The following is a 14,134-nucleotide window of genomic DNA, read 5'->3' as shown; positions in this document are numbered from 1 at the left end:
AACACGCATGAGTATCTACACATCTTCACCATGCACAGAGTTACAGGGGAACAGCAAAGACAATCTGAGAAAAGGCTCTCTTCTCACAGTGGAGAAAAGGAAAGGAGAGCAGTCCTGTTGTTGTGCTTGTAGTCTAAGCTCTGTTGATGCTGCATTGGCTTTAGGATCCTAGTTACTGTGTACAGCTCCTTCCAGATTTACAAACAGTTCTCCCTTAATCTGCATAAAGATCCAGACCGACTTGTTGACCAGAGATTACTGCCCATGCACAAAAACACAAAAACTTGTTTCTCATCCTTGAAAACAAGCATCCACTGACAGGATAGTGTTGTTTTTTTGTTTTTGTTTTTGTTTTTTTAAAAATCTTGACATTGGGAATGTATAGTGGAATTGCTGAGTGGACACAAAAAGGTTGTAAAGTAGTTTAGATATAATGACGAAAGGGGGAAAAAGCCAGTTGATTTCTTTCCAAGTTTGAGAGGCTAATTGCCCTGAGTGGACTAATGAAGAGCATATAGGTCTAATTGGCTTACACCACTTGCGGGCTGGCGTGCTGGGCGAGTAAAATTGAATCAAAGCTGTAGGACTACGTCAGAGTAGTTTTGTGCGTTTATGATGATAATTGGCACGGTCTCAAAAGCATGAGGCATGGCACTCAGCCAAATAGTTGCGCAGCTCTGCGCAAGCGCCTACTTCAACTGAAATTTTACAGGAAAGCATAAAATTAGCTAACATATTAGTAAGAAAGAAAGAAAGATGTTAGTGATTCGGAGTTACCTCTATGTATTTTAAGATTCAAACCACTTATTCCTCATAATCATTCTATGTCTTTACAGTGTCCATATTCCTCATTAACGGAATCATTTGCAGATGAGAAAAACCTTATCATTGCTTTTCTCAGAACTCGTGTTTTCTTTCAAAATTAATACAGATGTCAACCATTTTAACCAAATCCCAACAGTAAGGATGGGCATGTCTTATGATGCATGTTTGTTTGTTTGTTTTGTTTTGTTTTGTTTTTTGTTTGTTTTTTTTGTTGATGTTGTTGTTTTTTAAAATCTGAGTATAGTCTGTAACCGTAACACCATATAAACTAACCTAACGGTATGACGACCACTTGTATCATTAATGTGAAGCAGTCTATTTTTAACCAAACAAAAGAGAGACGCAGAGATGGAAACGCTTGACAACAATTGTCCTCAGCAATGCCCAATTGCCCCATTGTGCGCCTTGAAAGACAGACACGTGCACAACACAACATAGATAAGGAGAGAGAAGGGAGGGCAAGTGTTTGTGTTTGTGTGTGTGTGTGTGTGTGTGTGTGTGTGTGTGTGTGTGTGTGTGTGTGTGTGTGTGTGTGTCCAGGGGGATATAGGAGCACCACACACGCCTCCAGCCCGTTTAGAGAAACTCCCCCTTTCAGCACCCTGGACAGAGCCAGCGCTGACCGCCGCTTTCTTTAGTTGAAGTTAAGTCGCAGGCTGTCGGGCTCACAGTCAGGTCAGCTGACGCTGCTAATGGTCAGACACTTCTGCACTGCCACCCGCCCCATCTTCTCCACCTCATCTCGAGCTTATCAACGCGGAATCAAAGAGCAACTTGATGAATATTCACAGTTTCCGTTCTCGGCGGTTGACGAAAGGACAAAGGTCGACGGACGCCCTTTTTAACACTTTTCAGAAACCAAGCTGCCATCGAACAGAGCTCAACTCGCTCTTGGGAGGATAAGTCGCCGGAAAAGTGCGGGTTTGAATCCATCGGGCACACGCACAAGCTTATAAGGCTCTTTTAAAATCACAGGCGTGCGTCTTTTGGCGCTGCTGTTTTCTTCCGTCGGACCGTCGAAGCATCTTCAAAATGTTGCTTGAACACCCGGGGTCAAGTTGTCAGAACACCGGAAATTTCTCCCGTTATAGTGCAGGCCAAGGTAAGAGCCACTTTAAATTTTTTTTCGCTGTGAGTATGCTACGCGGTGTATTTTTGTTGTTTGGGAAAGAGCATCTATCAAATACAGGAAGTACTGAGTTTTAATTGATGTCCTGGGGTCCGCTAATGAGTCACAATTAGGCGTGAAATGGAGGATAATACAGGAGATCAGCACAGCAGGACGGGAGGGTCCTTGTATTGTTGAGTCAACTCTGACAAGCATGAAAGAGACTGTTAACTTAAAAAAAAGGTTTTCAAATATGATGTATGTTAAATAGTTTGCGGTTTGGATACACTCAAATGGGACATGCGCACAAAAAAGTGAAGATATTAAAGTTGCAGAAAACGCTCCGTTATTTAACGACCCATGTTGTTGTATACAGACTGTTTAGAGGCGCTTTTTTTGCACTGCGTGCGGGAGACGTTATGAATCTGTAATGAGCCTTCATTGTTGGGAGAATCACACGAACAGATGTTATGCGCGTGCTGTCATTTCACACCGCCGCCTGCGGTTGTCACGGGAGCGCAGGGTGCAGATCTAGCGGATAGGGGAGAGACCACCGGACCCACTGTGGCGACAGCAGCCTTTTGCGGCTGTATAGCTACGACAGACTGCCAGCAGACGCGGAGCTGCTCTCACCCGCAGCCCACCGGCTCAAAAGTGCTCAACAGGTGTCACATTCCTGCCCTGACAGGTGGGACACCTCAGGTTGCCTGGGGGAAGGAGGTGGAGCGCAGTGGTGGTCGCATTCATAGGTTTCCAGCAGCAATAACTAAATTATTAGTGGGTTGTTCAAAATGCCTCCAAAGACTTGAAAATGCATGTTTGGCCTGTGAATGAGCCCTAATTTTTTAAATATTTATTCTAGTAAGACATCATTTTTTCTAAGTTACGGCCATTAAACGCAAAAATATATGTATTTAGCTACATAAATGGGTTGTTTGTGAACGCAATTTGACAGAGAAATTTAAAATTATATGTTTTTTTTCCCACTGCAACTTCAATTTCAAATTTCAAATTAACACAAAAAACTTAAACGAAAAACTGGAATTTATTTTTTTTTATCATCCTTATGGCTTTCTCTGACTGACTGACTGACTGACCATTACTATGATGGCCATTTTATCGCATTGTTGTCACATTACTGTCGGACTCACCCCTCAAAACTGAGCGATCAATATGACATAAAGAAATATTACAAAGCTTAAAAGTAAGAAGGGCACCCATGAACCGCACACCTTTTCTCCAAAACGTCTTTCATATACTTCTGAAATGCAGGCAAATAGGACATTGATTTTAGATTCATCAGCGGCCCGGGCGTGCTGTGGCACTACCCGTGATTTCCCCAGGCGCTCTTTTGTGCCAAAGATCAGTGTCAATAAAATTCATTGGGGTGTTGGCCCGATCAACATGTTATTGAACAGCCAATCTCTCCCCTAAATAAACACTTGTCTTTGAGCACTCAAAGCACATGAGATGAAGATTGTGTGTGTGGGTGTGTGTAAGACTACATCAGATATTTAAAATCACTTATTTAAAATCTCATCGAATACAAAGCAATAGATACACATTGCCATAAGTTAAAATAAGTATGTTAAATTCATTTTTAAAAAATGCATTGTTTATGTATAATAATAATAATAATTAGAAGAGGAAGAAGAAGAAGAAGAAGAAGAAGAAGAAGAAGAAGAAGAAGAAGAAGAAGAAGAAGAAGAAGAAGAAGAAGGAGAATACAGTGAATTTTTTTTTTTTTCAAGTGTGAAAATACTTGCAACTGTCTGTATAAAAGCACGGCAATTTTGCATTTTGCTGGGCAAATGCTATTTTTATTTTAGTTGTTTTAATAAACAATATAGCCATATATGCTTTGCAGAAAAAATACATCAATTACTTGAAAAAAACAGGCCAATGTAGGGGTCTAAATTCAACTGCAGGTTTCTCTCGGGGGCCCAATCTTTCTTTTACGCATAGCAGTACCGGAATCTGAATTAAAAACGGATTCCCAAGGCGTGTCCTCGCAAGAAACTACTTTGGTCGATTTACTTAATAAATCTAAAACATAATAATGTCCAGGTGTCTGGATTTGAGGCTGTGCATCTAGTTTGTGTTGATCACACACAGGGATCATTAACATCTGTTGATCTAATAAAGCTCTTCCTTTGGCTTCTAATTCAAAACAGATAAGAAAATAGAGAACACTATTATGTCCTAACTTGATAAAACAATGGAGAAGCTGTTGCTAAAATCTGTTGCATAATATTTGCTGTAGTTATTCTTTAAAGAAGGCATTTGTAACCCTCGTACAACACTGTAATAGCACTGGCACGCCTTTTTCTTTCCTTTTTATGAATGAACTGGTCAACCAAAAAGCTATTAACATCCTAATGTTCAGTGTAATGGTGGTAATACTTAGAGAAATAAAATATCATGGGACGAAGTAATTTCAGAGTTAGAGAAAAGTGGATTTGAATTTTTTCGAATTAAAAGTTGAGGTAGAGAAAATAAATTATTTTCTTGTTGTCTTCTTGTTTTGAAAGTAATACAATATTGTAACGCGTTTCTGAGTAACGTTACCACCCAATACTGTAACTCTATTGGCTTTTACCCCCCTCACCTCCTGTTTTTTTTCTCCTTCCGGGTAAGATACTAGGTGGGTGATGTTAATCTATCTCCCTGTCGCCCAGGAAACGGCGCAGCGTAATCCTGCACAGGCTTCAACACAGTGAAGCATAAAAGCAAAACTCCGCCGCACACTAGCGCCCTTGTGCTCACATTGGGGGGGCTCGTGCTATTCACAAATTTGACAAACTCTGCCTGGATAGATCACACACAGGACAGATTTGCATTAATGTAAGCGTAAATCATGAGCAATGGATGGACATGGTGAGCGCAACTCTCCAAAAGAGGCACCAAATAACACGGAGATGCTCCTTGCGTTGCTGTCGCACAGTGACGAACTACGGAAAGGTAACCGCAAGCCAAAATATGATTATAATTTTTCGTTTTTGCGCTGTTTATACTACACATATTTGTGTTTACATCCTGCGTGTGATCATACATACTGGACTTTAGCGTCTTTATTTACCTAACCTCTCAAATAGGCCTGAAAGTACGGCTGTAGGAGTAATTGCGGTCTGCTGATACTGCTTCCAATATGCTCAATGAGATGGTACTTCATATACTCAAACTGGTAAATGGATATTGGATGCTACACCTCTGCAGTCTTTTTAATTTTGGAGAAATATCCCGCCGTTTTAAAGCACTTGAGGCAGAGGAAATGTGCCATTTTCGTTGCATCAGATCTCGGCATTGCAACTTTTACGCACCGGACTTTAACCTTTGATTTATTTGAGTGGTTGTTTGACTGTCGATATAACGGCCTAACGTGGGCAGATCTACACCTGAGTCCTGTGTTTTGGAGGATAAATCAGACGTAACTCAGTTTATCAACGTTTTTATTTGGAGGATCGGTTTTACGCATTTCCAGAGTCTGTTGTAAAGATTCAGAAGGTTGTGCATGTGGAAGAATACAGTGTCAAACAGATGCTATGTTTTTTTTTTCTATGAACTTTTGTTGAATGGTTGTGCTTCCGCCTTATTTACCAACATCCAGAAAACGTCCAATTTTCATCATGCTGCATCGAATCTCACCTGCTCCAAACACAGACATTGTGGATACGTAAGATATTTCGATTGGGATCTATAATTGTAATATTCCAAGTGGGCCTACAAGGTGAGCAAATTGCTTGGACACCTTATTGGTTTGCACAGTGAGACTATAGGCCGCAGCTTTCTAGTTTTACAGAGCGCGATGAATTAATGATGACTTGGATACACCTGTTCTTGACGTGGCTCCCACCGCACTTGTGCTGGGCTCGCTGGTGATGCCAGAAGAAATGGCTCATTAATGTTTTATGAATTGTCACAACAGAACAATAGGAATGCGATTCCTTGCACGGATGGAATATGAAGTGGTTGCGCTTCTTTTAATAAGTAATAAAGTGGCCAGATAACGTCTTACTTGGCATTTTAGTTGCCCTTATTACTACTTTAGCTGTTTTTAGTGCTTGATAATAAAATGCAACAGAAAGCTATTGTCTTACTCCGTTGTTTTTTTGCTTGAGGGGTTTGCTGGACGGTTAAAATACCTCAAATGGGGTTTTATGTTGTTCTGCAGGCCTGTGTATCTGAAACCGACCTTGCGTAAATGTAGGCTGCAGCTTGTTAAAAGTGACAAAATAATAACCAACCAACCACTATTCGTTAATGAGCTATCAATTCTAAGCTGATGCTGCCATATAAGGATTTGAAATGTTCCTCTTTTTTCTGCAGGATTTTCCATATAGACTATGCATTCTCAAGCTATTTTTCATTGTAATGTATAGGCAGAATAAGTGTGGGAATTTTCTTTTTTTTTTATCATGGTTTATAAATAAGGACATATATCAATTTATTTATATCATATTTTATAAGCACTTTAAATATTGTGAGTCGTTTAATTATGTATAGTTTTACTTAAATGCAGGTGTGAATGAATGAGAAAGCCGAAATGTAAAATAACATAAAATATTTGAGGCCTGTCTTGATTATGAGACTGAGCTTGGACTATGGACTAATGTTTGTTTTTGTTTTCCTCGATCACATGAAGCTAAGGCCGACTTGCTGGAAATTGATGTCCTCAATATCATGGGCTTGACAAAATCTTTAGGTTGCACCAAAACTAGTGAATGTGAGGACACCACTGAGTGATGTCAGGTGACTTTAAGTCCCTCTATTATTTTAGCATTTATAAATAGTATACAAACATTTAATAGATGATTTATCACACACTATTATGTAGTTATTAACAGATATAAGTGTTTATCAATGTATAAGTCAACAACTATAACTCTTCATGTGGGTACCCAGAAGTGGAGGCTGGTGTATAAACAGATTATGAATGACAATATAGTAAAACACAGTTGTAATTATATAAAATAGGAGAAGTTATAATAATAACAACAATAAGAAATAATAAAAATAAAAATAAAAATAAAAATAAAAATAGTGATAATAATAGACACTTTACATGTCTTCATATATCTTTATAACTACATTATAGTGTGTTACAAAGCATTTATTAAATATTTGCTTATAAATGCTAAATAGAAGGATCTAAGGTAAAGTGTTACCCTCCAGCTTATTTAATCATGCCTTTTTACACACGCGATCCAATCTAGGCTCATATAGGTGCACGCTACTATCATGACCATTTAATTTTATTCTTTCTTTCTTTCTTTCTTTCTTTCTTTCTTTCTTTCTTTCACCAACATGCCCTCTTCTCCATCATGGCATTGTGGTGCTTATGCAATTAGGGAAACTGTGGTGTTGTTGCATTTTCTACATACTACGTGCAAGCGTGGATTAATGACATTCATAAGTTTCTTTCGGGACGTGTGATACAAAAAGAGTGATGGTGGAGGTGGCAGTGATGATGATGATGATGATGATGATGATGATGATGGTGATGATGATGATGTAGTGATTAGAAAATATACGACAATTCTGTTCTGTTGAATACAGCTCAATGTAATTTGATCACCTAATAAAATTGGTGTAGTATTTTACAGACTGTTTTATAAAATCCTTTTTAAAAAATGAAACGACCAAATAAATGTCCAGAAAGGAAAGGAAGAAAAGCTAAAATGGGGGGAAATGGCGTGATCAGAAAGATATAAGCTACATCACTGACGGTGAAAAATTTCCCGTCAATGAGAGTCTTGTATAATTAAACAGGTGCGATCATTAACATATAATCGTGTTATAAGTGTGGCAAGGATGCACATATTTTCAGGTATTTACAATAAGCAGGTTCAGTTGTCCTCCAGCCTGTTTTATGGACAATGTTTGTTTGTTTGTTTTAGACTAAATGTTATTGCGCATTATGTCTCCTGCAGAGATCCCAGTATGTGCAGGCTGCAATCAACACATCGTGGACCGCTTCATCCTCAAAGTGCTGGATCGCCACTGGCACAGCAAGTGCCTGAAATGCAGCGACTGCCAGGCACAGCTGGCGGACAAGTGCTTCAGCAGGGGCGACAGCGTCTACTGCAAAGACGATTTCTTCAAGTGAGTAGCTTTCAAAAAATGTCTCAGGGATATTTTTGACATTTTTTTCTCTCTTTGTTGCTAATATTTAGAAATGAATGTATGGAAAGGTATTATGTATTGATGGCGACCTTCTAAATTCCCAAAAGGAGATTCGGGACCAAATGCGCAGCCTGTCAGCAGGGGATACCGCCCACACAGGTTGTGAGGAGAGCGCAGGACTTTGTCTACCACCTGCATTGTTTTGCCTGCATCGTGTGCAAAAGGCAACTGGCCACAGGTGACGAGTACTATCTGATGGAGGACAGCAGGCTGGTCTGCAAGGCCGACTACGAGACCGCCAAACAGAGAGGTGAGGTTCATCTTTAAATGACCGTCCCGAGCATTTCTGTTATTGGCTTGGATGACAACATTATTTACGATTTTACACAGACCTGTTTTTAAGTACTTGCTTTGAGTTGTGGGTTTGGCGTGACAATGAGGTCACCCATAAACTCTGACCCACCTGCGCTAATTGCATCGTTGCCCGCAACCCAATCGATAGCGAACTGCGTAAAGCGGAGGCCTGGAGGCTTACACGTGCACTTTGCACTTGAGGGAATCAGCTTTCAATAACTCCTGTTATTGTGCTGCGCGTGTGTGCGTGTACACAGACACAAAGAGAGAGAGAGATGTGTGTGTCGACCTGTGTGTATGAGAGAGAGAAGATAGAAGCCCAAGAACTCTTGTGCATTTTTGTGTGATTATATGCAGGGATTCATATTATTTATAAGTTAGGGGGGGAAACTATTATTATGTTTATTACATTAGATGTACAAGAGCTGCTCAGCTATAATGATTTAAATGTCTAAATGTTTTGTCTGATGCCATTTGGAATGAATTCACATTTTGGTAGTTTTTTAGCACATGTTTCACATTTATTTAGCCTTTTTGTTTATTAGGTACTGAGCAGTAAAAAACTCTGACCACAAAGATATATATGTCTGACTCAAAATACATGAAATACATTCAAGGCTAGTCACATATAATACAATTCAATTTACTAAAAAACAAACAATGTAAATGCATTAAAACAAAAATGTTCATGCCTCTGGGTTAGTCATTATTTTAACTTTTTTAACTAAAAAATGAATCAAACGAGAATTAATGTTATAATCTGTTATCTGTAATGATTTATCCTTTTTCTATTTATACAGAAAGTATTAGAGACAATTTCCTACAGAGACATTTAATTAGTGTTTTATTCATACTTCTGTAAATGATGTAACACTTTACATTTTTACAATTTTTTTTACAAATTAACTACTTTATGTTTATGATATTTTTATTACATGTATCATGTATCACATCTACTTTTACAACTACACAATGAGTATCACTATAGATATTTATATTCACTATATATAGGTTGGTGCACATGTATTGCTTTTAAATATATAGTTAGCTTGTAGTGAATATACTTTAACATCTGTCATCATTGATAGTGTTTCAGATTTCCTCTGAACACTGTTGATCTGCTATAAAGCCAACAGCCCAAAGCATTTTCATTAGATACCCAGTTTATATCAATAAAGAGTCCACTAACACCACATCTACTTTACTGGAATCCCAGCAGACTGTTTCCTCACCGAGCAGACTGGACATGGTCAAGTTTTATCTCCCCATCTGTTTGTTTGAATTTACTGCCCTGCACCAAGTGCTGATTTATGCAACGAGTTAACGCAAGTTTTCACAAAAAACACACACGTTTATTTTACTAATGAGAGGGCGCAATTACTTGGGCGGCATCCATTTGGATGATGTGCCCCGTGTTTTGCTGTGCTGGCCAGCAGCTATGCAGACATGATGCAATTATGCACAGGATGCCAGATTTTGCTTTATAGGCAGAAGAGAATTTATTCATTCATGTTAAAATAGAATGTTGTATATTATACAAACTGCTTTATGTTACTAGGTGCTATGAATGTGTGTTTTTATCAAAAATTTTCATGTATGCAAAGGAAGAATTTATCCTGAGACTCTATACAGAAAGATTTCTCTTGTTGATAGTATATTTGTTTTATCATAATTCATTTTTATATCAGAGAGCAATGAAATGAATCAAGGATAATGAAAGGCAGAGGGGAAAACACTATCAGACTTCTACTGTATGCTATACACTTACTATATACATCCTCTAATTTCTTATTTCTTGTGAATTTCATTATTATAAAATTCATCTACTCACATTTTTATTGAGAAACCTTGAAAATATACACTTATCAACAGAATAGCTTCTGTCCCAGCATTGGTTCACATTGTGTATTGTCTGTTCCATCTTTCAGAAGCAGACTCGACTGCAAAAAGGCCACGAACAACCATCACGGCTAAACAACTGGAAACGCTGAAGAACGCATACAATAACTCTCCCAAACCTGCCCGCCACGTCCGGGAGCAGCTATCATCAGAGACGGGCCTGGATATGCGGGTTGTGCAGGTAAAGTATATTATTATCCATTAAGGGCTGTTCCATTAGTGTCCTGACTTCATTATCAAGGGACAATTGTGGCTGAACTGGCACAAGCCTACTGTACGAACATGTGTGTGTGTGTGTGTGTGTGTGAGTTTGGGGGGAATTTACGGCTAGATGGAGTAAAATGAAGTCCACATGAAAGTCAGCATGGTTTAAGTGCAAGCTCGTTAACAATGCTAAGAGGGCCCCCTCGCATATTGTCTGCTGCTGAGGAGCCTCACGCCGGTTGCTAGGTGGTGGTCATATATATTGTTTTATTTGCAAGGACAAAAGTAGAGACGGAAGCCACTAAAATGCTCCTCATTATTCAGTGAAAGGAAAGAGGTGAAGAGGGTTCACCCAGGGCGGAATATCATTAAGAAGCATGTAAAACTGCTTTTTGTGCTTGCAAGAAATAGATTAATTCTGTGTGTGAGATCAGATTAATGAGAAAATTTAATTTTCTATCAGATTTCATAGATATTTTCAAGCAGTGAAGTCACAGGCAGTTGAGATCTATGTATGTTTTCCTGAAGTGCAACCTAAAATTTATGGATCAGATCAAAAGAGGATATAGAAAACTTGAAATAATTTAAGTCAGTGGCATTTTAACCTGTCTGCTCCCTGGGGTGAGGACAACTTGTAGCTGTCGTAAAGTTAATTAAAAGCATGATAAATCGGGTGTAAGGGGATGCCGGTCCCAGGGTTACTGTCCAGAGTCACTGTTTCAGTCAAGCAGTGTCCAGACAGTCCTTGAAAATTAATTCTGTTTTAATGCTTAGGAGTATAATATGTGCATTAAGGTGGTCTTTGCATGTAGAGGACTTTGAGATGCATGATGACTAAAACACACTGTATACTATTTGTTTAAAATATATAGAATAGTGTAAATAAATTTAAATTAAATTGCATTAGAAAGGATTTTGTTGAATTTTGCTGCAACTGACTCAAGGCTTTTTTTCAGTAATTAGAAATGCTTTTTATTGATTACATTTTCTCTATTTAAAATGAATCACCAAAACCATTGCCAAATATAACATGTCTTCTTTTTCTCCTTCAGGTTTGGTTTCAGAACAGACGAGCTAAAGAGAAAAGGCTGAAGAAAGACGCTGGGCGGCAGAGGTGGGGGCAGTACTTTCGCAACATGAAGAGGTCGCGGGGAAGCTCCAAATCGGACAAGGACAGCATCCAGGAGGAGGGCATGGACAGCGACGCCGAGGTGTCTTTTACAGGTAGAGTCAAGCACACAAAAGGAGACAAATAGGCCTTTGTCATGGCATACATTTCAACATGGCATAGCAGGACAAGAACAGGTGTTACTAACAATGTTATTCAAGTGTAGTCCAGTAAGGCTTGACACTGTGACAATGATCCACCACGCACAATACCAGCTGAATGGTTGATCTTTACCTGCTTATCATTAGGTATTCATTCAAAATTGCATTATTTGTTTAGTTTCTTGTGGTGACATTCAATTGAGAAAATGTTTGACTGAGGTATTAGAAGCTTGGTGACAAGCTGAATTAACTGGAAACAATTTTGATAATCCAATAATTGTTTTAGTCTTTCCTTGAGCAAAAAGGCTAAAAATTAGCTGGTTGCAGATTCACATATGTGAGGATTTAAAGCTTTTCTTTGCATGATACATGATAGTAAATTGAATATCTTTGGATTTTAGACTGTTGATCAGACAAAACAAGACATTTGATGGCATCACTGTGAGCTCTAATAAATTAAAAGAAGGGAAGATAATCAGCAGTTTAATAAAAAATGAACATAATCGTTAGTTGCAGCCCTACTTGGTCATTTTAGTAAATACCATCCAACCACAATAACAAATGCCACCTGTCTACTTGTCCTTGTTGCACAGATGAACCACCGATGTCAGAGCTTGGCCACACTAACGGCATCTACAGCAGCCTGAGTGAGTCCTCTCCAGCCATGGGCGGCCGCCAAGGGGGCAACAACCATGGCTCCTTCCCTCTGGAGCATGGCGTCCTCCCCACTCAAGACCAGTTCCATGACATCCGCTCCAACAGCCCCTATGGCCTTCCGCAGTCGCCGGGCTCACTCCAGGCGCTACCCAGACACCAGCCTCTCATCACCAGCCTGGTCTACCCAGACTCCGGCCTTTCTATCATGACCCAAGGCGGCGGGCCTGGGATCAACCCTGCCGTGAGGGTCTCCATGGGGGCAGCCAATGGACCCAGCTCAGACCTCTCCACTGGAAGCAGTGGAGGATACCCAGACTTCCCTGCCAGTCCTGCCTCCTGGTTGGATGAAGTGGACCACGGGCAGTTTTGATTGGTCAATGACAACAAATTGGACATGTTAATTTTTTAAAACTTTGTTTGTGTTCTGTGTCTTCTGTCGGATTTTTAGAAATTGGGAAATAGTCACACAGGACAGACTGGACAGTTACTGTGACACTGTCTTTGGATTTCACCAACATCTGATTATCAAGTCCATTTAATATCTGATCTGGATGAAAAGAAAGGAGGAAAATGTACTTCATTAAAAGCACTTGGCCTAATAATTGTACTTCAATAGTAAAAACTGGACGTAAAGCAAAGAATATGTCAAAAAGTTCTGTTTTCAGGTACCACTATTAGCTTTTTCAGAACAATGTAGAGACCACAGACACAGACTCAGAAAGTTCAGATACCATTCATTTTGAGTTTAACCGACTCTCGTCCCTCTTTATTCTCATCTCCTCCCACTGCTTTTTGTTATCTACAGTGTGTTCAGGTGCAGAATTCAGTTCAAAGTTTAAAGAGTCTTTAAATGTCTGGTTGTTGCCAAATGTCTATATATATATATATATATACTAATGGTTTATCATTGTGGAGACTTTATTTTTATACAAAACCCCTTCTTGGTCATGAATCAGAACCCAGATATGAGGACTTTGTACATTCTTTAACAGGGATATAGGCAAAAATGTAGATGTTGTCTTAAATGGTACCTAGGGGTCCAATTACTTCTATGCATTTGTGTGTTCTCGGATGTATCTCGTTCGTTTTGTTCTACTGAAAACGACCCCCAAGGAGGAACTGCTGTAGCACCCAGGGTCTGATGTATATGTTTGTTTATGTGGAAAATGTTTTATGTCTTATTTATTCCTTCTGGTAATGACAATGATGATGATGATGATGATGATTCCTGATTAAAGACACAGGACTTTAATAAATTTGTCACCTAAACCAAAACGAAGCACTGTCTTGTGAGTTCTGTTCTTAAAAAATGTCTCTCATTTGAGACAAAATGAGTGATCTTTCAAATAATTTTGTACATTCCTTGAATATTGACCAAGTCAAGAACTATGATGCATTTTAAAGCCATGGAACTACAAAAATTCAGATTATTTTTGAGAATTTTTTTGTCCCAAATGTGTTATAGATACATTTTTGTACAGGTCATTCATACATTTTGGAAATTTCTTGTCAAAGCTGAGAAACATGAGCCAACAAACTCAATGTATCTTATATCTTACATGCAGCATCTACCCTATACATTTATCTTGCATATCTATGGCATATCACAGCACTGATAGTGAAACCAGAGCAAGCCCATAGTTCTGCCCGCATGTGCAAATTGAGTATCTGGCTAACTACCAACACTGTATCAGG

The 14,134-nt window shown here is 39.0% G+C and overlaps 1 protein-coding gene across 1 annotated transcript; it reads left to right on the top strand.

Moving 5' to 3' along the window:
- The first annotated feature begins 1,188 nt into the window (after positions 1 to 1,188).
- lhx3 (LIM homeobox 3) lies at positions 1,189 to 13,713 on the top strand. Its single transcript, XM_067574111.1, has 6 exons — positions 1,189 to 1,927; positions 7,864 to 8,035; positions 8,164 to 8,366; positions 10,339 to 10,490; positions 11,566 to 11,737; positions 12,376 to 13,713. Exons 1-6 carry the CDS (start codon positions 1,858 to 1,860, stop codon positions 12,807 to 12,809), a joined length of 1,203 nt encoding a protein of 400 aa, XP_067430212.1. The 5' UTR covers positions 1,189 to 1,857; the 3' UTR covers positions 12,810 to 13,713.
- Positions 13,714 to 14,134: the final 421 nt, after the last annotated feature.

This window comes from Thunnus thynnus, chromosome 19 (assembly GCF_963924715.1).
Source record: "Thunnus thynnus chromosome 19, fThuThy2.1, whole genome shotgun sequence".
Classification (NCBI taxonomy): Eukaryota; Metazoa; Chordata; class Actinopteri; order Scombriformes; family Scombridae; genus Thunnus; species Thunnus thynnus.
The sequence above is the reverse complement of the archived record's forward strand: the minus strand, read 5'-3'. Positions and strand labels throughout refer to the sequence as shown.

Bases quoted from the DNA above. Each gene is read 5' to 3' on its own strand.
- lhx3 (XM_067574111.1), top strand. From the start codon at position 1,858: ATGTTGCTTGAACACCCGGGGTCAAGTTGTCAGAACACCGGAAATTTC. The intron at 1,928-7,863 runs GTAAGAGCCACT...TGTCTCCTGCAG, and splicing joins CCGTTATAGTGCAGGCCAAG to AGATCCCAGTATGTGCAGGC. The intron at 11,738-12,375 runs GTAGAGTCAAGC...CTTGTTGCACAG, and splicing joins CGCCGAGGTGTCTTTTACAG to ATGAACCACCGATGTCAGAG.